This window comes from Pezoporus wallicus, unplaced genomic scaffold (genome assembly GCF_028554395.1).
Source record: "Pezoporus wallicus isolate ANWC-B61680 ecotype Strahan unplaced genomic scaffold, APGP_CSIRO_Pwel_v1 contig_6714, whole genome shotgun sequence".
Lineage (NCBI taxonomy): Eukaryota > Metazoa > Chordata > Aves > Psittaciformes > Psittacidae > Pezoporus > Pezoporus wallicus.
The window spans coordinates 2,307,338-2,334,169 of record NW_026637486.1 but is presented as its reverse complement, the minus strand read 5'-3'; the positions used below and the strand labels follow the sequence as shown (position 1 = coordinate 2,334,169).

Below are 26,832 nucleotides of genomic sequence, written 5' to 3'. Positions count from 1 at the left end.
AAATAAACTTCTGTTTTATGGAAAAAAAACTATACTTCATATCTACACAGACAGCCCATCTTTTTCCAAACAATAGCTAAAACTAAAACTACCTACAAAAAATCTCCAAAACAGAGAAACTGCTTCAGTTTAAACTATTCCAGGAGAAATGGACCCATAACACGTATTACGAGTGATCTATGCGGTGGACTGCAGCTGGTTTTAACCTCTCTGACACGTCAGTTGTCACCGGGAAATCTCCTTTCGCTTCCTCATGATCTCAGATCACACGTGGGCAAGCTAACATTAAAATATTTACAGTTCACTCGCTGCTCTTGGACATAAAACCTGCACTGTTTGCCTCTATCCACTCGCCGCCAACTCACCTCGACTTGTCACCTACGTGGAATGTGCTTTGATGGGTTAAAAAAGCAGCTTTCGTGTGACACCCAGGTTCAGGTGCTGCTCGTGGATCCCGCCTCAGAGCCCGGTGTTCTGTGAGGAACAATTTCATCTTGGTCCAAAGTGACTTTGGTGTTCAAACCGCTGCTCAGCTCGTGGCGGTGACCAGTGCGGTAGTGCTGCCCATGACCACCTCAGTTACACCTCACCAACACTGCTGCTCCATGGAGAGACAGCTCACCCCACATCCCAGACAGCAATTCCAATCGGGATCCTTCCCACCGCGAAGGCCCGGCGCACCGCTGCCACACGAGCAGCTCCTGGAGGTACTGTGGAAGCGCCTGTTCCTTGGCATGGCTATTACTGGATGTCGAATTGGAAAACCAAGCAAAACCATCTGTTTGGCATCCAGCTTCCATTTGCTCCTCTTGAAAAACACAAATGAAAACCTTCTTTTGAACTGGTTGAAACAACTCGACATGCACTGGAACTGCAGTGTCCCTCCCTCCGACCAACCCCGAGAAACGTCACTGAATTGCTAAGAAATGGTCCCCAAATCTGGATTGTTCTGCAAACAGAGTTAGTTTTCCCTTAAGTTTTAAAAGAGGCATTGCTAAAAGAACACAACGGACAGCACCATTACAAAATTAAGATTACCAGGTTTGAAATTGAAGCTTGAATTGTTATTTTTTTCTCTCCTAGTTCTGTTAAACACTGGGGAAACCCTGCAATAGTATTTAAAAAGTGTTTACACCCCCTTCCCTCCCTGCCCTCCCGACACCTGAGCCTTTCCTCGCTGAGGAGCCAGCATCCAGGTTCTCTGAATACCAACCCGCTGCTTTTGATTTCATTTTGCTGACAGCCTGAATGGCAGACTCCTGACTTACTAGAAAGATATTCAGTTCCTTGGAAGCTTCGTGTTGACAGAACTAACCCTTTCTAGCTGATACACCGAGTTTCTTTTGCTACTCCTTGTATTATCTTATATACTCATGGGAGAAAGCTTTCTGAATCAGATTCCTTTTTAGCTCTTAAAACAGTTGCAGCATTTGAAACCCCATAGTAAAAAGTTTTTATTCCAAAGTTTTGGTTTCATTTATGAACCCAAACGAGGTCTTTTTCTTGGAGATGCCTCCTCCTCTTCGTCATCATCTTCATCATCGGGATAATCCACGAGGCCAACCAGGCTTCCCTGCCGATTCAAGAAAGAAGGAAAAAAGAAAACCCCACACTGAAAAGCATAGCCACGAACAGGCAATGTTAGATCCTAACCCCCACCAACCTGCCCAGGACACCCACGCCTGCTGCAGAAGGTTTCCTGGTGATGCCTTTTTCATTCAAGACCCATTTGTCTTGAGAATGTTTCAGAACCTTGAGGTTAAAAAAAATACTGGAATCATGCCTCTGGATCTGGCCGCAGGATTATTTAGGAATGACTTTTTAAGCTCTGACACATATCTCATGTGCACAAAGCACATCCCTTCTGCTGCCCAGTCGTAGGGGACTCGCTGTTCTGTAGCCTCTTGGGAGCTCACAGCTGAAGACTGAAGCAATGCATGAGTGAGTAAGAGGGAACAGAGGGATCACCTACTGCATTTCATCTGCTTAGGAACCCTTAATAATTCCCCTATGGGGAGGAGCACTAACATAATTCAGAAAAAAAACATCTCGCACACACAGAGCATTAACTGGACAGTTAAAAAAGGGAAGGACTGGGCATTATGTGGAAGATGTGAAATTAAACTGTGCCTACCAGATCACCAAAGGACTCTAGTCCCATCTAGTACTTAATTAAACCTTACCCCAGACTAGCAAGGGTTTAACTAGATAGGACTTTGGATGAATTCATACACAAAAAGAATCACAGAATCCCGGCCTGGTTTGGGCTGGAAAGGACCTTAAAGCTCCTCCAGCTCCAACCCCTGCCACAGGCAGGGACACCTTCCACCAGAGCAGCTTGCTCCAAGCCCCTGTGTCCAACCTGGCCTTGAACACTGCCAGGGATGGGGCAGCCACAGCTTCTCTGGGCACCCTGTGCCAGCGCCTCAGCACCCTCACAGGGAAGAGCTTCTGCCTAAGAGCTCAGCTCAGTCTCCCCTCTGCCAGGTTACAGGCATTCCTCTTGTCCTGTCCCTACAGGCCCTTGTCCCAAGCCCCTCTCCAGTTTTCCTGCAGCCCCTTCAGGCACTGGAGCTGCTCTCAGGTCTCCCCTTCAGGAGCCTTCCCTTCTCCAGGCTGACTCAGCCCAGCTCTCTCAGCCTGGCTCCAGAGCAGAGCTGCTCCAGCCCTCGCAGCATCTCCATGGCCTGCTCTGCACTCGCTCCAGCAGGTCCTGACTCTACCCATACCATACCACACCCCATAGGTAAAGCCTCACAATGCTGCTCTGTGCCCTACACGAGGACAGCAGCTTTTGTCCAAGTTCTCCCACCTTGGTGGCTGTCACCGCTGTGGTCAGGGTTGTGTTCTTTGATGAGGAGCCGTTTGAACTTGCTGGTGATGTCTGAGCTGCCACAGATTTACTGTTTGCACCGTTTGCACCGTTGGCTGTGCTGGCTGAGTGGGAAAAAGTGAATTTGAATCCCCCAGCTGAAGTCCTTTTTGGAAGATTCTCTTTGTCTTCACTCTCCTTAGCTGAAGGACAAACAGTGTCACACTTAAGTATCCGCTGTACACCATGGAGCACAATCCACATCACAGCACAAAACCCATCTTATTTCTTTAACTCAGGTTAAATCAACAGCTGCCCAGTAGCCTCACGGAGAGCACGCCAGCATTCAGACTGTGAATGGCACAGATGCTGCAGAGACAGGGACACTGCTCACCCAGCACACACAGTACATACAAAGTTCTGCTTCCGAGTGTCATTTAAATTCGATGCATGCTTGGAGCAACTGAAGTCATTACTTTAATCCTAAGCTAACTTGCAAAGACATGTTAGGAATTCATTACCTCCTAATATTCATTATTACAATGAATACCCTTACTCCTTCCTATGATACAGAGCATGTGCAACTGGTTTGTTTACAAGACACCCCATGCATCTGCCACAGAGAATTCCGGTGCTGAAAAGCTGAAATGGAGCCAATACCTTTTTTAGTTTCCATAAATTTTTCATAGCTATCTGGAAAATCATCCTCCTGTTTGGACTTCTCAACCGGAGGCACAACAGCTTCACCTTCTTCCTCTTCGTCTTCATTGAACCACATTTCTTCATCCTCCTCTAAGGCTCTTGCATCTCTGCGAAATCTATTGCTACGCAATATAGATGGAACACTGTAAGAGACACAGGACAAGTGATTCCAGTTTTGCCTGCTGGTTAACACTCAGCTGGGATCACAAGTGGCTTCTCACACTTCAGAGTGCATTCAATGCACCTGACAAAGCAGTCCAGCTCCATCCCTGGGCCTAGCATCACCGTAAGCAACACCAAACCCCAGCTGGCAGGAAGGCAGACTGGATCCTAACTGGGAGTGACAGAAGATCCTGCTCTTTGTAAGCTCAGAGTTTTCTGAACATGACATTTAATATACTGACAAATAGGATCTGGACCTCAGGAGGGCCACACTGCAAGTCAGCTGGGGTTTACTCTGACTAGAGAAGCTTTCATCAGCAATCAAGGACCACCCCAATACCATCCTTCTGCCTTCATCTGCCATTTAGGGAAGAAGGAAAGTTTCAGACTACCTAACCTGGGTCGTACCTGTTCAGCTTCTGGTTTTGTCGGTCTTTCTCTTGCTCATATTTTGTCTTGAGTCCCTTGAATGTCTGAACATACTCAATAGATTCAAGTGCATTATAAAAGTTTTCAACTATATGTGCAATAAGGGACTTAATATCTTCCTGCAGAGGAACAGAACAGGGTTTCAGAGTCAAATATTAACACGCAGAAGTTGGGAAAGCTTTAGAGTTTAGTTTTAGAAGTAAGAGGATCATTGTCCAGAGTCAAATCATGATTGTAAAGAATGAATGTGAAGTAACCACATTAGTTAATAAATTATTAATTAATAAAAAAGCTAAGATTGAGAATTAACTGTTAATTCCCCCTATAAACAGACAATACACTCAGTACTGTCCCAATTCTAGCTGTGATAATTTGATAAAACCATGATGCTTGCTATCTAGGATTAACCTTCTTGAGTTTAGCTGTGCCCTGCCCTCCACAGAGGTTTAAGCTCTTTCCAGTCCTCAGTAACTAAAACAGCACCATGGGATGAGGCACCTTCTGGTCACTCACCCTCTAACAAGGCTCACCAAATCGAGCAATCTAATGTTCTACCACACTGGAAGTCACCCAGAGACACCACACATTTCCTTCTTGCTGGAAGACAGCAGCTAGGATACCCTAAGACTAAAATCCACCCTTCATTTTCACAGACCACAAAGACTCCCTGAGAAAGCTCCCACACACCGAAACATTTGCACTGAGAGGCTCAGAAGCTGTTGCAAGTCCTTGTTTTGCACCCCAACAATACAACCAACTGGATGCTCCTGCTCATCCTGTCTGCCCTATCCACATCCACAGGGTTCCCACAAACACTGCCAGTGGAAGAGCTATTGATTCAAAGCTGACACTGGCCAAATGTGTCAGATTTTAAAGGACAACGATCATTCACATTTACACTCAAACTGATCTGATTTAGAGGCAGCAACCATAGGACCCCAGCCTGGTTTGTGTAGGAAGGGACCTTAAAGCTCCTCCAGCTCCAACCCCTGCCACAGGCAGGGACACCTTCCACTAGAGCAGCTTGCTCCAAGCCCCTGTGTCCAACCTGGCCTTGAACACTGCCAGGGATGGGGCAGCCACAGCTTCTCTGGGCACCCTGTGCCAGCGCCTCAGCACCCTCACAGGGAAGAACTGCCTAAGAGCTCAGCTCAATCTCCCCTGTTCTGGCAGGTTCAAGCCATTCCCCTTGGCCTGTCCCTACAGGCCCTTGTCCAAAGCCTCTCTCCAGGTTTACTCACATATAAAATACTTCACTGAATTCCTCAAAGTGTGGTCCAGAAACAAGTCCGTGACGGGACAATGCAGCAAAACAAGCACAAAGCAGCTGACTGGTTCCTCTCTATTTGGATATTCATCTATGGGATTTTTAGGTTGTGATTTTAAGTAGTGATACTCTGTTTCAGGGAAAGATCTGCAGCCTTTCTACCTGAGGCATCACATACATGGAAGAGCTGCTCAACTTACCACTCTGATGAATTCAAACAGCTCAATCACAGCAGAGTTGAGCAGATTGTACCTAGTTCCATTATCCAACAGAGCATTTATAACTGGTTCAAACAGGTTTCCCTTGATGATGTAACGGTTATAAAATTCATCTTTTAGGCCAATTATCCTCCTCATAAAGCGAAGAGCACCTGTATGAAGAAAGAAATTCAAGGACTTAATAACCACATGCCAGGACTCCAAACCTGCTCCTCTTGGAAAGAAACCTGCAGTCATCAAGAAGATGACGTGCCCCAAAGCAAGAGCATTAAAACTCACTGTCTGATAGTTCAGAAGATGCACTGGCTGACAGGTAACCTTTATGTCTTTTTTTGACTTCCCTGTGCATTTGAATTGATCATGGTCCATTAATTTCTGTTTGATATACAGCAGCAATAAACTTCAGCACAAGCAAAGTTAAATTCTTAGCTCATTCCTGTGCTTTTCTGTGTTCCCCTCCTGGAAGCAGTCCCTAATCTTTAAATTCAGAACGTTTCCTTTGCTCTCCACATTCCTGACATTAAGAAATTACAGTATTTCCATTTAAATAAGACACCTGATCACAAGTGATCCTCAAGCCATCAAGACTTGAGGATCACTGTGGACTTCAAAAGATATACCTCCTCCCACCACAATGGCACTGGTCTACATCAACAGGCATCTGCCACCTTTTCTTCAACATTACTTAACAGCTAGTCAGACATAAACAGCAAATTAACACGAATTTGGAACTGAAGTATAAACTTTTACTCCTACACATTCCAAACAGCACCTAAAATGCCTCAAAGAAGGAAACTGCAACAGCTCCATACTCACACAAGGCCAGAAACGTGTGTTTTGAATTCATCAAGACCAGTACTCTCCTTAGCAAATCTTTGTTCATAATGTAGTTCTTGATGTGATATGTGTGGTGCTCCACACAAAAAGTCAGCAGCTCCAAAATTAAGGCAAGCAGTTGTGCCGTTTGGTAATTATCTGCAGGAAGAGTTAATGCCTTAAGTTATATAAAGAAATCAAAGTACTGTCATGCACCAAATCATCACCAAGCTCGGCTGCTCTTCCAGCTCCTGACACTGGATTGCTTTAGGAAATGGGATGTTGGGACAGAATAAAACAACCACCACGAATTTGGCTTTATTTTCCCCCTCAGTCACAAGAATCACCCTGAACTGGCAGCAGGGCTTGTCCAGGACCAGTGGAGTCTCACTGCTTATGGCAATCCAGACTGACTGTATGCAGTTAACAGGACAGAGCCAGTCAGACCTGCAGTCCTGTGAACCTAGTTAGCAATGGCTTTTCATAAGCTCAAAAAGCCTGCACAGATAAAAATCCAGCCTGTAAAAGCTCAGCGTGCTCCTTAGTACATGTTCTGCTAAAAAACCCCAAATCCAGTAACTCAAAAGTAGGTAAAACGTTCAAAATCATACAATTATAGAACGATTCGGGCTGGAAATGACATGAAAGATCATTCCTTCAGCTTCCCATCATCTCAGGTGAAGCAAAGCACCAGCACCTACTTCAATAAAGACTATTTAAAAGATAAAGTGTGGACATACCTAACGTTTTGGGGGTTGTTTTAAATAAAACCACCACACAGAGCAAACAAAACAAGTTTAGAAACTCAGTCAAAACTTACCAGGACAAACTGTATTACTCTTTGTGGACCCAACTACTGCATCTGACAAAGAGAAAAGAAAGCCAAAAATCAGGAAAAGGTTTTCAAACACTGCCAATATTTAACAGAAGGGGCTAAACGATCAGTTCAAACTTTTCATCGAATCCCAGGTTTCTGTTAGCTGCAGGGAAATAAAGATACAGCAAAAAATGCACTTTTTATAGTCAATTTACACTGCAAAGCTTCGAAGTCAATCAGGTGAAAACACACAATCTAAGACTTAGGAACATTATTCCTACCTAGGCTGAAAAAAAGTGCCTGGTCTCAGTTTTTCAAATAAGATTACGAGTTCTACAGACACCCTGCAAGTTCTGTTTGTATAAACCCCATAAACCATTTATTTTTGACTTAATGTAAGATGGGTGAGATGAAATAATGTTTTTGCCAACTACATATGGCTTTGATTTAGTCTCTGGAAAGAACACTGGGAACAAAGGGACTGAAGAGGCTGTAATGATGTTACATTTCAGTATGCAAAGCACCAGAGGCAAACTGGTGAGTGTTTGTTATCTGCTGTGCCCAAAGAGATTCCAGTTCTGCTGCTGTGGCCAGGGAAAGTTAGAAAGGAAACAAGAGAAAGGAGTTCCACTTGTATTGCTTTGAAGAGCTTTCTTTTAGCATTTCTATATACAGCCAAGGGAAAACCAGTCTTAGCAGTTCATCACCTGAGCACCCAGCACCTGGAATCACGTAACCACTGATGTAACAGGGTTTTGTAAGCTTTCAGATAAAATTACCACTCAACTAAACACACTCTCTGCTTTACAGCAAATATCCTCTAAAATTATACTAGTAAAATAAGTACACAAGTAACAAAGCACATCCAGGAGACACATCTGTCACAAAGCACAGGGTAAATACACATTAATGCTCAAAGCTGTAAAGAAAGAGCTACTCAAACTCTGCCCACAGAACCCCATCACTGGGGGAACACCAGTTTCAGCAAGTGTATTCCCAGCTCACACCATGGGCTCAGCCCTGCTACCAGGGCTGTAAAGCACTTGGAAACACTACAGGACTTAAAGGGAAAAATGAACGTTACCTTTTTCACATTTATCTTCTGCTGTATTGGCCAGAAGTGGTGCAGTGAGAACATGCATACAATGGTTGTAGAAGAAATTGAGAAATTCACTTTTTTCTGTTTTCTGAAACAAAAATACCTTTATTAGACCCTGGCATTTGTATATAACCCTTTAAATAAGAAACAGTAACCTAAGAAATAGCCAACAAAGAATTCTATGGACTCCTTCAGCTCTGGCTGTATCTATTTGGTTGGGCCTGCAACACTGTCACTAAAGAAAGATCTGTTTCTTTATTTTGGGAAAAGATCTGCGAGACATCAAACCAACCCAGCTATCACCAAAACAATCCCCACCACGGATGCAAACATACACTGAAAATACATCAGTGACTCAAAGTGCTTGGCAGAATTTGCTTAAACTGTTCTTAAATGCAGTAATTTTATCCACAACAACCTGCAAACCTTTTTACACTGAACAAGTATCATCTGGTGCATTCTATACAAAATATGTGTATCGATATGGGACTAAGAGTACAATCTGTTTTCTTACACGGAGTGTGCATTTAATTACAAATACATTGGACTTCGGTTTGGATTCAGAATGTCAGCAGCTGAAACAAAGGAGTGATCCAAGTTTTAAAGCAACATCAGAACACGTGTGCAATTTGGACCCCAACAATACAAATAAAACCTTTGGTATGGCACTACTTGGATCAAGTTGCATCTTAATTGTGCCACTGGTATTTAAACACTGATTTGGTTGCAAGCAAACTCTACCAGATTCTCTTCTTTCACTATGCATCAGCTAAGAGGAGTTATGACCAGACTGGTGCTGTTTCACTGAAGCACAGGACTGCCTGGTTGCATAAATACTTGTACAATGCCACATACTTTTGATTATCAAAAGTTGATGGAACTTTTAGCTTAAATTCACACTTAAATTCATCAAAAGTGTGATGAATTTAGCTTAAATTCAGCACACCACTTTGCTCAGACATTAAAGTGCCTTTACCCCTTTAGATTTTCTTACATTAGCTGTGGCCAACATATTCTCTGGATCTATCAGAGTCCGCAAAAGCCCCATCAGCTGCACAGCACCCCCGAGCTCGGGATCGGTGTCACAGATCATCTGCTCAATGACCACGTTGATGAGGAGGATATCCTGCAACAGAGCCCAAGCAAACCACAGGGGAATCAGACACAGTTTCAGCAGCAGAATGAGTTTCTGTATTAGGTTTCTTTTTTTGCACAACCCTTCTCACCTAAAATCATTGTCAGGCTCAAATACAGTCTTATTACTGGGAACACCAACATGCTCAGAAATCTTAGTACTTTAGATCTACATTTTCTCATGTTCCTAATACCTACATTCCAGGGCTAACTGTACCCCACACTGTGCAGAGGTTGGTTTTGCTGTGGGGCTTTTTTTTCCCTATTAGCTCTAAAACTTGTATATTCAAAGTATATTCAAACTCCAAACCACTTCTACTTACATCATCACTCTGCTGAGCCTCTTGCATTACAAATTCTCGGACCATGGATGGACTAAATTCTACTAGATAAGAAAATATATCTGTAGCAGCAGATCTAACTTGCAGATCATCCATTCCCTAATAGAAAAAAAGAGGACAATTTATTTGAGTAAATCAAGTTTGGCATTTATTATCTATTTTCCCACTTAGAAAAGGTGCAAGGCTTTCTGTGAATCCAACAGCCCTAATGAGGAAGGAATCATTTCTCTCCTACTTGCTGGAATACGTAAGACACTAATATTCTGTACCTGTTATCCACAGTTTATTGATTTCATACAAAAGGCCCAACTGCACAAATCAATTCATACAGAAGTTTCTGTGCTCATTTATAGACAAGAATTAATAATTTCCCCTAAAGCACGACATTTTCTCTGATAACTGAACAACTCCTAAGCCTAAAATATTGACATAACAGGAAACATTTGGACTGGTCCAGCCCTGGAAAAGAATAATAAGATTAGGGTTCATCTAATCACTGAACATCTTAACAGCCCATGTCCTTCAGGGAGTTCACAGGTTGTTACTCTACAATATAAACCTCCTTGAATTTACAGTTTCTGAGTCACAGCAGCACTGGCACATGAATGACAAGAGTCAGGCAGCAAGAGCTGCTCCAACCAAAGGAGTGAAAAACCCCATGTTCTCACATTGCTGATTAAGATGGATTAATCTGCTTTAGACCTCTGCAAAGACAGGATTAGGTGATCTTAAGATAGGAACATGATAACAGGTCAAGATCAGCTAAAAATACTTCTTTGGCATCCTCCCAATAACAACAGAAAAGACACCCATCAAGCTGCCACATGAGAAAGAGCAGCCTTCAGCTGTCACGCTGAGTTTACTACAGACTTCTCCTGTGTGCAAAGTAAAATAGCATTAGGAATAAATATCTTTTGGCTTCTGAATTGGAAGCTGAATAAACTTCAGCTTTCAGCAGAGTGAAACTGTGCAAACTTACACACAGGGACTAAGCAGCACTGAAAACATGGTTAAATGGCTGTGTGTGTGGGGTGTTTACTGTTGTTAACATCAGCTCTAAGTTCTCACTCACCATTACAATTTCAAGGGCTGGAAGAATTCCCAACTTTGCCAAAGTTTTGAAAAATGCATCTCTGTTCTGAGGTTGTAATGTCTGGGAAAACGCACAGAATTCCTTGAAAAAGTTAACCTGCAACAGGGAAAAAGTCATTTAAGGTGTATTTGATTCAGGAAACTCTCTGGAAGTAAGAAACTACTACCATGTGTAACAGGGTTTGTGTACTGGCTGGCATGGTCCATCCTAGAAAACGGTTTATTCTAGTTCTCTCCTCCCACCTTCACCAACATCAATAAAGTTAAAGACAGTAAAAATGAACTAACAGAAGTTTAAGGGTTGAAACTGACTTAGGAAAGAAACACAAGGACCTTGTGGTGACTCCTTTATCACAGCCAGCACATGAAGGGTTTATCCTCCTGCCTGGTGTGCCTTTCGTTGAGAAGACCAAAGATGCTTCCCTTGCCAAGAGCAAGATTTCAACAAGGCTATTTAAGCTGATAAACATATTGAAGGAGAAATAATGTTTGCAATATACATATATTCAGGGACTAGTGGCAATCCTCAGTCATAGGACTTAAAAGATCTTTGTTGAATGCACAAAGAATAGTGACAAAAGCAGTGTTCAGCTGACAAACAGAAGTGATGTGGTACATTGAAGAATACTTGGAGGAAACTATACCCTGAAGTCTAGGATGTCAGCTCTGTGCTAGTACTTTCTCAACGATAAATTTATCACTTAGAACAAACAAATCAGAGTGAGAACTATTTGTCTAGCAAGTACATAAAGGAAGACTGAGCTACACTGGAAATGGTTCTGGGGTTACAGAAACGCCCCAGTGACTGCAGCACAGTTTCTGTCCCTATTTGTACGTAATCTTTGTAGTTTAAAGCATTCAGAGAACCACCCCGAGCACTGACTTACCAGTTCACACCGTTTGTCATCGTCTGTAGCTTCATCTGTTAACTGTGCAAAAACTTCAGACAAAAATTTCTCGTCTTCCTGCATGACACATAAGAGGAACGGGATTTACACAATGCCTCTGGAGAGACAAACCACCCATCTCTATGGGATCCCACACTGCAGGAAGTCAAACTTAATGACAAACAAAACCCCATGCACTAGTAGATTTGGTAGATAGAGTTTTTCTTCCTTTTCTCTCCACACCTCCACGACTTTATCACAAAAAGGGAAATGCAGGAGCACACACCCAGGAGGATCATTTCCAGTGCATTATTTCAGGATTCATTCTGTGCTAGAGGCAGAGAATAGGTGATAACTACAGAAACTGCTCTCTGAACGACCTTTGATTTGTCCCAAACTACAGACAATGTCAGTCTTTCACACAGTCCCAAACTGGTTTGTGCTGGAAGGGACCTTGAAGCTCATTCAGTTCTAAACCCCTGCCACAGGCAGGGACCCCTTCCACTAGAGCAGCTTGCTCCAAGCCCCTGTGTCCAACCTGGCCTTGAACACTGCCAGGGATGGGGCAGTCACAGCTTCTCCGGGCCCCCTGTGCCAGACTATCACTTTTGCTCCAGGCTCCCTCCCTGCACCTTCATGAAACCTTACAGGGAACACGTATTTTGGCAAGTGTAAGCCTTTTTACACTCTTAACTGCTTTCTATACCCTAGAAACTGCCAACCAAGACAGTTTTACCTGCTGCACCTATGCTGCTCACACCACAGGGTTAACATGTCCTGTGTAGCAGTTACCCTATCCTGGGTCTGCAGAATCACAAGCATTTTGTCCAGCCACCTATGTGTGTGTGTGCCTAGATGAACACATGATGAGTTTGCTGCAAAAGCTCCCCCCACTTGTAGTTCAGCTTTTTCAATTTGGGAAACTTGAGTATCTCTTGCTTTTCATATTCAGATCCTCTACTACTTATTTTAAAGTATACATAGGACAACGTTTCACTTCTTGTTACGCATTTCAAGTCACACCACTGCTCAGTATCAAGAGGTACTAGAAAACGAGGGTGAACATCATCTCTCAGCTCTTGGGGCACTTTCTGCCTGCTCTGTACATCAGTTTCTCTCCACGGAAACAGTGTTGGCATTCTCTCACATCAACTGCCTCTATTACCTTTTAAAACACAATACAAATCCTAAAGCAAACAGTAACGTTACGCCACAGCATTACAAAATGATGCATCACTGCTGATTCAACTCTGCAAACTTTACTTATGCACTGAACAAACACGAATGGAATAGCAGCATGCCAATAAATAGATATAGAAACGTTACATTGCATAATGCAGAGGGGGATTATTCTCTGTTTTCCTGTGTGCTGCTGTTATAACCTGGTTGCTTTTTAGGCTGTGACAGAAGACAGAATTTCTCCAGTTACAGGAATACCAGCCAAAGGTTCACCATTGAATTACTGAAAATTGTAAAAGGTGGGGAAAGAAGTGCTTTACAGCCAAATGATACCTGGAATCAGCTTCAGAGAGAGCACAACATACACTCACCAAGAAGTTCACTCTGCCTTTTACAGCTTAATTAAGCCTGTTAACAAAAAATAACCCTACCACAACCAACCTCAGACAGGCTACAGACTCCCTGCTGCAGAACACCCGGAAATGGAAACATCTCTTGCTTGTCTAAGGCTGCTGCACAGTGTAGTCCTGATATCCTAAGCACAGGATGGATCTAGGATTGTTTTCCGTGCTCACCCCATGCCCTTCATCCACAGCAGCACCGGAATCTATTGCTTCACAGCACAGGAAGGAGCTTTACTACCACAGCAAACACAACCTGTTACTCCTATAAACTCCACTCTCATAGGGAGCTTTGCTGATGCATGTAGGGTGAGACAACTTCCAACACGTTCACCAAACCCAAAGGAGCTTTAGAGTCCTTGTGCCACAACAAAAAGGTGATTTATTCCAGGGGACTGTGAAAACAGTCTTAGACCTGAGGTCCACACTACCATGTAACCCTCCTCCTCTTCCACACTATCTCTCTCACACATGCTTTTTCCTTAGCTTGCAACTCTCAAGGCAGCTCAAAGGATCCAAGTATCAACATTATTTGTAAACCATCACACAAGTCTTCAAAACAAGCAGCCCTATGTGCCACATCCTTTCTCCACTGTGGCAAGGACAGCAGCGACAGAGCAGCAAAGAACTGACAAAGGATTTCAGAACCTTCTCCAGAGAGTACTGCAGGTAACAGGGAACCATAGTGCTCTGTTAAGGCACAATTAAATATCCAGTACAGTAAAGCCTAGACGAAAAATAAAGAACTTCACAGAGTTAAATATCCCTAACTGGAAACAGGACTGTGGCCTCAGGAGACTAACAGTAATACATGCAAAAGAATAAAAAGGGACATCTTTATTTAACACAAAGTCATTAATTCTGCACGTGGGATTTACTTTCTATTTTCTGGCTGAACAGCAGAAAGAAGCTGGAAAGAAGCCCCAAAGCTTATTCAGGCAATTCTCTGCAGTTCTCCAGTTTTGGTTTTTTCCCCAGTCCTCTATGGCATTCTTTAGCAATATTCCTGATGGTAATGTCACTGCTCCAGTGCCCCTCTCCTTCCACAATTTCAACCACTCTCCTCTCATGTATCTTCCTATTTCACAGACTATCCACACTCAAGCCCCACAGCTTTGTGGTATTCTCTCCTAAGGACACAGGCCAGAAACAGAATAAATCCACTTGGGTATCCATCAGTCTGCACAACAAAATGGGAAGTGAAAATACCCCAATTGTCATGTTCACACTCAGCTCTTTAGCAAAGCTCCTTCCACAGGCCCTCCTGGTTGCCACACCTAACTATTCTTAAGCCTGCTTCTGATCACAAAGCGTGCAGTAAGTTTTTCAATGTAGTAATGTGCTGATCATTAATTAATTAGTACTTCTGGATATCAATATGAAGGAAAAAAACCAACAAATTATATACATATATATATTACATGAACGTTTGAAATTACCATAAAGTAATAGTAGTACAGCAGGAACGGTTCCAAACATGCTCTTCTGAATCAGATTCAGAATGTGTTATGTGTTAAAAAGTTGCTTGTTCCCTAAAATCCTACATAAAACCAGCTCAAAATGCTCAATATGGTGCTTGTGAAGCAAGAACCTTTGACTGTTTCCTGAAAATCTACTGTTATTTGAAATCTTACCATTTCTAAAATACAGTAAGAGGAAATACTGAAACTGTTACACAAATGAAAACATCAATCATTAACTTACAGTGTTAAAGAGCTGTAACTGACTGTGAAACTATAGCTAGAGGTTATCTACAGATGATCCATCTATAGCATACTGAAACCCACTTACCTGCAACATACTGACAATCTCAACTTTGTTGAAGAAAATAAAGGAAGTGAGGGTAGAGAGAAAATTCTCTTCAAAAACAGACGGTGTGGGCAAGATGATGTCCTGAATGTACTGTACCCTGTAAGTCTGGTGGATTTTTTGCCTGAGTTCAGAGTCTGTTATAGGAATAACCTCCTTAAATTTTGCGGTTTTGGTCAAGAACTCCCTGTGCCGTTTTGGCTGAGCCAAAGAAGGATCGTATTCCAGGCATCCAACAACATCCATAATACACTCATCTGAAAACATCACCTCAAACAGAGTTGCTTTGTTGAGGAACAAAATTCCTCTAATAATTTCATACAAATGATGTAAGCCTTCGGTGTTCTCCAGATTCTCACACACTTGGAAGAGCTGTAGTAGTTTTTTAATGTAGCCTTCATTCTCCAAGGCCAGTGCCAGCTTTTCCCTACGGATGGGCGAGGAGAGGACAGAGGTAACTAGGTCAGCAATCTCTTCAAGTTTGTTGAGTTCACAAGTAGGAAGGTCGATCAAAGGACTAGTTTCAGGCATTTCTTCTATGTGCTCCTCTTCTGACTCAATGAGGTCCTGCGTAACTTCCACTGAAGGATCCTTACCTTGGACCTAAGGAGAGAGTGTGCACAATTACCCACTCATCCCAAAACACAGATAAAAATCATCAAGTCACTAAACGAAACAGTATGTGCACAAGCACTTCTATACCTTCAGTTGCATGGAAAACATTTGGCCATGCAGAGGACTAAGTTCACTGACTCTAAGTTCTCCAGTCATTGCTATTATTTGGGGGTTGGAACTGGATGATCTTAAGTTCCTTTCTAACCCAACCATTCTATGATTATCCTCAACAGTATCAAAACCCAAATAAAACCAAACCCTAACAGCATCCCTGCAGTCACAAAGGCTGAAGAACCTTCAGACAAGCACAGAAAGGCATAAAGAAGAAGGGCATCAGAATACCTTCTTTCGTTTTCTCAAACATGGTCTGATCACACAAAAACCTTCCTCTCAGACTGGTCACCGCCTCAGTTCCAGTTTAAAACCTGGACTATGTATTAGACACATCTACTTGTCGTTACTAGCATCAGTTCCTTTCAACAACAGCACTTCAGAACTGGCTGAGAAAACACTGTATCCCAAAGCACACCAAGATTAAACTGCATCTAAATGGCCTAGTTGGGAAACCGGTAGGAAATCCGAGTTGTGTTCCTTTAGATAACAGCTTCACATTGCATCATTTCAAAACCTGAGAGTAAACCAAATTCCAACACCAACGCCCAGGTTTCCTCTTTTAAGTACACTCAGGTGGGATTCCATTGACTTGTTACTTCCAGAAAGCAGATCTAAACTATTTTGTAATGAATTAACGAAGATTGAAACATCCATAAGACAAAGATATTCAGCAAGACTTAAATGTTGATTAGGTAAATGTCACTGACAATTCTGAGCTCCTACAGCACCTCTTTGTCTCTCAGTGAATCATCTACATCCTTACTCATTACAACACATTTTCAGGCCCACCACGCTCCAACAGGTCACCTGGGAGAAGGACAATTAAAATGCGGTACTTTGGCATTCCCCTTTTTAATAAAGACAACAAACCAACCCTTCTAAAATGCCCAAGACCTGAGTTTCATCACTGCACTGATTTCCAGAAGCATGAAATCCAATTATGAAAACAACAACTTGTGTCAACAGTGGCAACCTATGACCTGATACAGAAAAGCCATGGAAAATAATAGAATATGTGCTTATTTTACAAAGTAGGTTGAAAAATCACAGCACAAATACATGAAGTCACTAAAACATCTGGAAGGAACAGAATATGTAAAGTGAGCTGTACCTGGCAGATTTTCTCCCAGATTTCATCACAACCAGCTTTTTCTTGAAAACTCAGTGCTAAATCATAGTTCTCTGCTTCTGACCAAACAATCAGGGTGTCCTGTTTAAGAGAAAAGCAGAAAAATAAGTGATGCTGAAGCAGGTCCACACTTAGTATCAACCTGTATTCTCCTAAATCATAGGCTTGAAGAAGGAATAAATTAAAGTTACACTTGTCCAAACAGAACTTAAGACACTAAAACATTAAATCGCCTTTTCTTCCATAAGGGACATCACCTTCCTTTTTTTGCTATTTTATGACCACTACCTTACCTATTAGATATTTAAATACACTTTTTTTCATAGCCAAAACACTTATAATGACATTTTTCCACAACATAATTGTGCGCCAAAAGTCTTGGAAAGGGAATGTAGGAGATGAAGAAAACCTGCAATGTAATGACTTAAGCCTTTTCATATTTAGTACAGTAGAAACAAAAGCCCAAGATGACAGTGTTTCCTCCTCAAAAGGGTTTAACAGAGCCTTGCCAATGTGAGAAATAATGCCAAACTAATGCTAATCTATTCTCTTCTGAGTTAAACAACATACAGTGAGACAGAAATTCTTACTAAGCTACAAAGAGTTGCCAACAGGTATTTTCATGTGAGCAAGGATTCTTCCTGTTACCACTGGCTCCATCAATCATTTGCACAGTATGTCTGGAAGATTTGCTGGAATTTATGAATAAACTAAAAGTGTTTCTTTATGAGGCTGTATTAGGACGCTTGCTGTAGTGTGAGGACTGTAAGCCTGTGCTTCCACATTCAGATATGTAACTGTCCTGGCTTAACCTCAGCTGGCAACGAAGGACCACACAGCAGCTCACTCAGATAGCTGGGAAAAGGTACAACCCCATGGGCTGAGAGATGAACAGTTTAATAATGGAAATAAAAGATAATAATAATAATAATAATGAAGAAAAGGGAGGTAACAAAACCAGAGGACTAAACCCCAAGACAATCAAGTGATGCTCAACACAGTTGCTCACTACTCACTGATGCATGCTCAGCCTGACCCAAGCACAGCTCCCATGCAACTACCCCCTAGTTTCTGTACTGAGCTTGAGGTTCCATGGTCTGGAATATCCCTTTGGCCAGTTCAGGTCAGGTGCTCTGGTTCTGCTGCCTTCCAGCTTCTTCTGCCTCTCTCTCTCTGCTGGCAGAGCATGGGAAAAGGCCTTGACTCAGGGTAAGCAACAACTAAAACATCCCTGTGTTATCAGCATTATTCTCATCCTAAATCCAAAACACAGCACTGTGCCAGCTACGAGGAGGAAAATACCTCTATCCCAGCCAAACCCAGCACACAATAGTTCAGCATCCTACAGTAAACTCATCTTCATGCCAAACTGTGCAAACAGAACATCTCTCTAATGCTGCAGTACATTTGATGAGCTCCAGCAAAACAGTTCCACATTCCAGCGAGTTTCTTGACTAAAAAAAACCCCAAACCAAACCATGAGCAAGCCCTTGCTGAATGGTCAATAAAGTAATTTACCTCCCTCATTCACAAAGGTCAATGCTCACCACGCAACTCACAATGGCTTCTAAGTCTTTACTTTCTGCATGACTTTTGTTGTAAATGAAATATTCAAAGTGATATCTTTAAGCTAAGCAACCAGAACCAAACAATATCCCAGTGGCTTACAGATACCTCATACACCTTAGGAAACTGCAGGGGCAACGAGAAACAGACCCTGCCACTGCCCCTTAACAGCTTCACTCCAAAAGAGCTTCTTGGTTCTCCCTGTGCACCAAGTGACAGGAAACCAGGAAGCTGACTGTTATGTGCAATGTAGGTGATGATGATTAAGCTGACTGGTTACTATCTGTGTGGTGATGACAATGAAGCTGATTGATTGCTACTTGTAAGGTATCCAGTAGGCTAAAAGGCCAACCCATGACATGGTATCATACAACTACCCTGTCACCATCCTTCATGTATCCACCAAAGACAGGGACAAAAACAATTACTACCAAGTGACTGCTGCTACTCTTGAACCTGTCAGCCAGCATTCCTTAATAGGTTTTGATCAAAATCAGGTTAGATGCTTAAGCAGATCTTTATTAATGCACTTCTGTGCTTACACAGGTCAGGGAGCACTCTGTATACACAGGGAGCCACTATTTCCACTGGCAGATGAGAGGAGACTAGCGTTTGGGACAGGACTGCTGACAGCATGGACAGCAGAGAAACTCCTCCACCAGCACAGCCATCTAAAACACACACCTCTGCCTCCACTAGCACCACTCTGCAGGTACAGTTATCACTATGGAACAGGCATGAAAATCAGCACTGCTGATATGGCGTTAATTCTTCATTTCTACAGCCTCTCTCAATATCCATCTGCAGTTGTGTTTTGGAGGGGGATGTCTTTGCCTTTTCCTTTTTTCCTTAGGATAGTTTAGCATAACATCTTCTTCTTACAGCAACACTGTTGAAAGTGCCTACCAACAGGTCAATAGATCAGCTTCCTTCTCCCAAAACCATCACAGGTCACATGAAAACCATTTGCACAAGTTCAGTTTTTCTCCCCTTTCTCATGTTTATATATTCCTTCCCTGTTCTGGAAAGAACTGAGCTCACTGCACTACGGTTTTAATGCTATTTATGAGAGTTCATTTATACTGCAGTGTCCTACATTACACTTCCACTTCTATCCTACAATCACAGATATGAAGAAGTAGTGTCTCTGCTTTCGGGCTGTGATTCACATGAGCAAATGGTACAGCTTCATATAGCTGCCATGGCTTGTGCCTACAGCTGTCCACCCTCACCTCCTCCTCGCCAACAGCTGAATCTCCATGTGCCCTTTTAGAGCGAGCAGTTGAACTCGGATTCATGGAAAAACAGTTAACTGTCAGCTGCAGGCAGTGAAAAGTCCAATCAGCTCCATGGCCAGGCTCTCTTTCAGAGGTTAATCAGAACACGAGTGTTCACAGGTACAGTTTTATGGCTGTTCCAAACCCAAAACCTGAAATGTTTACCTTGAAACCTTCTGCAAAATTACCAGTGCCCTGACGCTCCAAATCAACCCACTTCCAGGTAATGTGAGACTCAAGAGGTGCCTCAATGAACAAAGAAGGACACACACAAGAAGAAGTTCTTATTCACAACCCAGAGTGACTCAGGTAAGAGATAACAGTGCCGTAACTTAAAATGACTGCATGCATCCATCAAGGCTGCACCCGAAATCCGGTGCGAACTCTTGAGTTACTGAGTGGTGCTTGTTACAATGGTGCCCACACACAGCACAAGTCACATTTCTCCAAAAATACTTCTGAAAGATGGTTTAGTCAGAAAATAATTGTCTAATATCAATAGAAAACCTACCCATCTGGCACACACTTCCTGCATGACCTAAGACAACCCACAAAGCCCACAGACAGACATCCTCTGGGCCTAGCTGCTGCAAGAGGCTTCCACTCCACCTGCTTAGATCAGCACCCACGACGTGCCCCACTGACAATCAGTGCTCCTTAATTCCATCAAACACAATAGAAAACCAAAGAGGTGAATTCAGAACAACTTAAACTAAGAGAGGCGTTCAACCCCTCTTTGGTGTTGGTCCTGGTTTGCACAGCATCTGCTCTTCCACACCCCTCTGGCAAAAATAAGTGTTTCAGTGGAATCAGTTCCTACATGGAACCTGTCACACAGTAACACCAATACTCACACTGGCATGAAAAAGGAGTGAAGCAGCCCCTTGGCAACACTCAGGCTGGTTGTTAATAACACCCCTGCAACTGTGTTACATCCCAGCCTCAAGGAACTCAGATTCTGCCTGGAGCAAACTGCTCTGTTGCCACATGAGCCATGGCAGCTCTGCAAGAGGCAGTATTTGCACACACTGTTCATCTCAGCTCTGGAAAGAGGGCACAGCTCAAGGAGTCAGCAGCAGAAGGCAGTGCTCACAGCCAGGATCTCTGCAGCAGTTTGGAGCCGTGCAGCCAACGCAGCTGAGAACTGCCACCCTCGGAGCGGAGCTGGAGGAACAAAGCAGAGGAACGGATCCATCTGACTCCAGCAGAGGACACGCTCTGCTGCCAACAGTGCCAGGGAACAGTAACCTCCAGCACAGGGTGGAACAACACTGGGTGTGGTAACAACTTCAACTGCTCCTGCTGGAGCCTCCAGAAGCAGCTGACCTGCTCCTTGGCCAACACAGGGTGTCTGGTGGAGGTATGAAACTCTCAAAGCCTACACCCTGAAATCCAGGGGCTCGAAAGCTCTTCAGGCTCTAGAGTTCTCTGCACACATGCCATTAGAGATTCTTTCATGCTGTGTGCTGTGTCTAATCCAAGTCCCATTTCTCTTGAGAATGAGGCCACAATGACAGTCTGCCCAGCACCCAGCAGAACTGGATTCTGCACAGAAGCTGGTGACCACAAACCCAATGTGAGAAGGCAGACACAGGCCTGCCCTGTTCAGTTAGCCAATAGTTACAGCATTGCTGAGCACAAACAGCGCAATCCTGGGAATCACACAATGATACCCAGCAACTAGAAATCAGTTGGTTCTCTTTGTTCAGAGTGTTGCTATGCAAATCACAACGTGATAACCACACTGTAAGTCTATTCAAGTGATTCATATGAAAACAAACGTATGGGGAGGGGACGCTTCCTCTCCATCAAGCTGCACCATCTCCTGGTTTTCTCCAAACCCAAAATGATCAGCACCTTAATGACAACCTGAGACTAAACTCTGGAAGTGAAGGGAGAGCTTCCCCCACGCTGCCATTCACCTGCAAGTACCTGCCCTGGGCACATCAGTACAGCCTCCAGGTCCTCAGGCTACCTATGCAACTGATATCAAACATGCACATAAGGATGCTGAAGAAATTCCACCCCTCTTCATCTCTGGTTATCCAAAACACTTTGCCTAAATCTTTCCACTGGTTTAAAAAGGATCTGTTCCCAAGATGCCCAGGTTTGAATACACCAATCTTTCAGCAATGAGACAGGAATGCTACATTAAGGTCTGCGTTTTACTGCTCTACTCAGAAAGAGGCACATAAAACTGGAGGACAGAGCTCTGTCAACTGAAAGCTGCACGATTTCAGAGGTCAGACAAACCTAGAAGTTGTCTCTGGAAATCCCCAATCATTATTCCTCTTCAAAAAACCCACCCTAACCCAAACTTCTTCAAGAGAGTCACAAAAGCATTAGAATCAGTAATAAAAGCCAACCAAAATAAGCCTAAAACTACAACCCACAAAGGCTTCCTCAAGAAAAAAAGACAACAAAAAGCTACTTAAGTCACTTGAAACTTTGCTACCCATTAAGTAAAGGCTTTCAAATGATCAGCTGTATGGAGTTACAAAAACAGGCTGCAAAAGGAGGTGCTTTAAGCTTGCACAGCAACATAATGTGCACTCATATTTCATTACGTATCGGTTTCCTCCACTAAACAGGAAGCAGCTAGAGGCTCTTGACTTTCAGATCTCTGCAGTGCTCCATAAAGACCACCCTCTGATGAAAGGCCATGACTGTCACCCCAGCTAAAACCACCAACACCTATTGAGTAAAAGGTGGAAACCACAGAAAGCAGCTTGCTGAAAAGCCAAGCCCAAGTCTCCGACCTGCTCCTAACCTAAAGTGAGCCAGCCTGCGCTCAAGAGCTGACATAAGCTCTTTCCTCAAGTTCTCAAAGCATGCCTTGTCACCAAAACAAACCAAATCCTTCAAGATTCGTCTCTGCGATTTAGAAAGAACAAAATCCCTGTTTTCTAGTGCTGAAACACTTCTGGATACCCTAATGATGGAGAACAATGTGAAATACTGAACAAAAGGATCAGAATCTGCTGCAGAACAAAGGAAGAGACAGGAAGAACCCCAGTAACACTCACGAGAACAATGCAGGCAGAGACACCAAAAATTCATGCACAAAGAAGGAAAAGACATTAAAAGTGACAGAAGCAAAAGAGATTTAGCAAGCTGATTTGTTCAGTGGATGAAACAAAAATGACTCCCAACTGTTCGGCTCCGTTTTGCACAAGGCTTACCCCTAGGAAAGGCAACCACATGAGTAAGTCTCACCATGGTCACTCACTTCACTCAGGAGAGCAGCAGTTTTCAAGGCTTCAAACAAAAACTGAGAGCAACAACGAAAGAAGTCCCACAAAGACTATCTCCAGACGAAGAACTCCAGAAGTAAATACGCTGCAACAGAACTGGCCACGTTCTACCTTCCTCATTCAACAATTATTTCACATGACGTGGGATGGGAGAGAGAAGTTAGGCATTTGTGTTTGTTTCTCCCGTAATAAGGTCAGTATCTATCTGGATCACACATAGTCTCTTTAGAGCCTGAAGTCCACAAGGGTTTTTTAGAAGACCCACATTTTCATCTCTAGAATGCAAAGTATCACAGCACATCCAGGCTTCCAAGCAAGCTGTTCACCTATATGGAAAACACCACTGACAATTCCACATCGTGTCACTTCCCTTTTTCCCTGGAAAAGGCAATCAGAGCATAAACCAATCCCTCAGCATCAGTAACCATAAAGGTTAAAGCCCAGCAGTAATACTTGCCTGCTGTTTCTGATATGCAGTATTTGGATTTATCTTCGATTCTAACAGTAGTGAACCTGCAAAAGGTATGAAGAGACACCGAGTTTAACAAAAGAAACATCTGCACACACCTTACAACCACCTCCCATGTGCCACATGCTCAGCTTCGTCCAGAACCATCTTCCCTAAACACAATTCCTTAGCGTAAGCCAGGTAAGACAAAATACAACAGAAAGACCCATATTAAGATGTATTTTTCTCCTCTAATTTAAAGCCGAATTGTCTGGGCAGTGTTTCTGGGGTGACAATCAGCTTGTTCCCAGGCCTTCCAGCAAACCCACATCAACCAGCACCAGGTAAGATGCTGCCCAGCTCAGAAATGCTTTTCCCCACAGGAGCCACGTGGGCCGTTTGCTTTTATTTCCTTCAACTGTCCTTCAGAAGTGAATCATCCGGACACCGTGAGCCGGGGGACTAAACCTTGTGTATGCAAGCAGTGTATGTATCCTGGCAACAACTCGGCAGTAAGTTACACCAGGCTTAGGTGGTTTATTTAGCACATTAGCACCTGTTGGCTGACAAAGCGGCAAGCTTGTACCCCCCCCCCCCCCCAACAAAGAAGAACCTTAAGGTGACTTTAAAGTGCAACAGAACATAAGGGATGCCCCATAACTTGGACAGAAACGACATTTCTGGGGAAAAACATAAATAAGCAAGCAACTTTTTATGGGAGGAGGAAGAGCACTTTAAGAGCAGACAAAAATCACCCTGAAAGCGAACAAAATGTCGCCACATGTAACGAGCTCCTTCAGCCCAAAAAGATGCTGCCGGGTAGGGTAAGGGAGGGAGCTAAGGCACCGCTGCGGCTCACGGGGGAGGAAACCGAACGGAGCCAAGAGCTAAAGGGAATAAAGGGGATAATAACAACAACGATAACAACAAAGAGCCCGGGGTCTCCCCTGACGGACAAGGGCAGGGGGGGACAGCGGCAGCCGAGCCCGCAGTGGCGCGGTCCCACAGGCGAGGGTCGGGGCCAGGACCCCGGGGAGCGATGCAGGAGGCCCGGGCGGCCTAGGCCTGCGCTCAGCGCCGGCCACGCTCTCACCGTCCGACTCGGCGCGCACCAGCAGCGACATCCCCTTGAGCCGCTCCACGTATGTGGAGGAGACGTGCCCGGTGCCCCTGTCGTCCCATTGCCGATCCTCGTTGAGGGTGTACACCTTCACCCGCCGACGGGTGTCCGACATGGTGCAGCCCCGGCCTCGGGCCTCCGCGCCGGGGCCCGCTCCGCCTGCCGGAGGGCGATGGAGCGAGGGGGAAGCGGGGCCGCCGGGCAGCTCAGGGGCACCGCGGGGCCTTTAACGCGCCGCTTCCCATGGCTCCCCTTCGGCCACAGAGCGCCGCGGCCACGGCCCTCGCTGGCGCCGCTCCGCCGCCTCAGCAGCTACCGCGGCGCCGCCGCCATCTTGTAACCCGACTCTCGCCGCCTTTCTCTTCCTCCCCGCCCGGCCACGGGCTCCCCTCGCAGGGGCTACGGCGGCCGAGAGCTGCCAACAAACCTGCGGCGGGGAGGGCGGGGCGGGACGGGGCGGGGCAGCGGCAGGGACCGCCCGCGGGCCCCGGGAGGAGCGGAGGCTGCTCCCAAGGAACAAGGGACGGGACGAGAGGAAACGGCCTCAAGCTGCACCAGGGCAGGTTTAGATGGAGCTGAGGAACAATTCCTGCCCCAGAGGGTGCTCAGGCATTGAAACAGGCTGCCCAGGGCAGGGTTGCAGTCACCGTCCCTGCAGGTGTTCACACCCCGTGGAGACGAGGCCTCAGTGCCATGGGTTAGTGGTGGCCTTGGCAGTGCTGGGGAACGGTTGGACTGGAGGAGCTTGAAGGGCTTTTCCAACCTGGCTGATTCTGTGATTCAGTCCCGTGTGTTTACAGCCTCCATGAGAACAGCTTCACCTCTACAAAACACCCTTAAAATTACTATTGTATATATAAAATATATATATATATACCACATACACACATCCTGCACACTGGGCATTCCCTAAGGCATCCCCTCTTGCACCACCACCACGGCACACAGCAGTGGGCAACATCCACACGCACACCAGGGTGAGGTCTCAGCCCAGTCCATGCTCACACAGGGACAGTGTGGAAGTGCTGGAGGAAAAGGTGCCCCTGCACCACAGAGCAGCAGCGAGGCTGTTCTGCACCATTCCAACCCCTCACCAGCAAACACCTGCCCCATGATGCTCAATGCACAGCCGTACAGGAGGCTCAGCAGCCAAAGGGAAGATGAAGCTGGTCTGTGAAGCTTCCCAATGAGAGAAATGTGCGTCCTTACAGACCCTGTGCAATGTAAGACAGACCTCTCAGGCATTGTGCAGGCTGTAAATCTTCAGCTTTCCATACAAAAACCAGCCAATTTCCTCTGTACCAAGAGTAACAAATCATTACATCTCAGCGTTTGCATGGGAATGAGGGAAAAGGACACAAAGTCATGCAAGGAGTCAAGCTGTGTGGAGCACTGGGGACGTGGGGAGGCTTCAAAGTGCCTCACAACATCATCTCAGGCTGGGAAGGGGAGATGGGAGGACAAGAGCTCCCCAGGCCAGGGCGGGTCCTGTTCCCAGACAAAGCAAGGCTCTTCCAGCATTGCCCAATGGTGAAAGCAGTTCCACCAGTACAGCTCTTACTTACGAGCCTCGTGCTGCTCCAGTGTGAGTTCAGTCTTGTTCTGGAGGAAGGGAAGGAAAAGGTTCACTATGGCATACACCACAATACACAGGCACCTTTCCCTATGTTAAACACACATTCTCTGGGCAGGCTTGGGAAGTTCCCTCTGTTACAGACAGCTTTTGCTCTGGCATCCATTGTAACAGGCCTCTCTCAAGGGTTACTGCCATTCAGCACACTGAGTGTGACAGCCACTGAAGAGACACAATCATGAGCTTTCGCTGCAGACAATGGCAACTGGAATACACCTCCAAGCCCCATCACATACACATTTCTGCCACTGCAGAGAAACTGTGTAGAAACAGACGGTAGGGTAAGTCAGTAACTGGACAAAAGGCCACGTTACACTGATGGTTTCACCACCCATGGCTTGGGAGTCACATTAAACAGGTTACAGTTGGGTTCCACATAAGCCTTCCCTGCTATGTGTAAGGCCTCATCTCATCCAGGTTTACATGGCCTGATCTTCTCAAGGTTTATACCCACTGGACCTCAGTGAAACCAACACAAAATCCACAAGAAGAAAGACAAAACCCAATGGCC

At 44.6% G+C, this 26,832-nt stretch overlaps 1 protein-coding gene across 4 annotated transcripts; it reads right to left on the bottom strand.

Annotated features, from left to right (window-relative positions):
* Positions 1–1,429: 1,429 nt before the first annotated feature.
* Positions 1,430–25,041, bottom strand: PPP4R3B (protein phosphatase 4 regulatory subunit 3B). Of its 4 annotated transcripts, none has more exons than XM_057405830.1 (16): positions 24,662–25,041; positions 23,578–23,633; positions 17,006–17,104; positions 15,148–15,768; positions 11,777–11,854; positions 10,870–10,986; positions 9,780–9,896; positions 9,317–9,448; positions 8,308–8,410; positions 7,227–7,268; positions 6,407–6,565; positions 5,573–5,742; positions 4,085–4,224; positions 3,473–3,657; positions 2,813–2,937; positions 1,430–1,573 (listed from the first exon to the last, which is right to left on the bottom strand). In XM_057405830.1, the coding sequence occupies exons 1-16, from the start codon at positions 24,801–24,803 to the stop codon at positions 1,478–1,480; spliced, it is 2,382 nt and encodes a 793-aa protein (XP_057261813.1). In that variant the 5' UTR covers positions 24,804–25,041; the 3' UTR covers positions 1,430–1,477. The 4 variants fall into 4 exon arrangements, with proteins under 4 accessions (XP_057261813.1, XP_057261811.1, XP_057261810.1 ...); XM_057405828.1 differs by having other exon boundaries at positions 2,813–3,015; positions 3,473–3,636; XM_057405827.1 differs by having other exon boundaries at positions 2,813–3,015; positions 24,662–25,037.
* Positions 25,042–26,832: the final 1,791 nt, after the last annotated feature.

Excerpts from the sequence above, each read along its gene's own strand:
- PPP4R3B (XM_057405827.1), bottom strand. The coding sequence starts at position 24,803 with ATGTCGGACACCCGTCGGCGGGTGAAGGTGTACACCCTCAACGAGGAT. Across the intron at positions 15,769-17,005 it reads TCTGGGAGAAAATCTGCCAG|GTCCAAGGTAAGGATCCTTC; the intron begins GTACAGCTCACT and ends CTCTCTCCTTAG. Across the intron at positions 11,855-15,147 it reads AGATTGTCAGTATGTTGCAG|GAAGACGAGAAATTTTTGTC; the intron begins GTAAGTGGGTTT and ends TGTGTCATGCAG.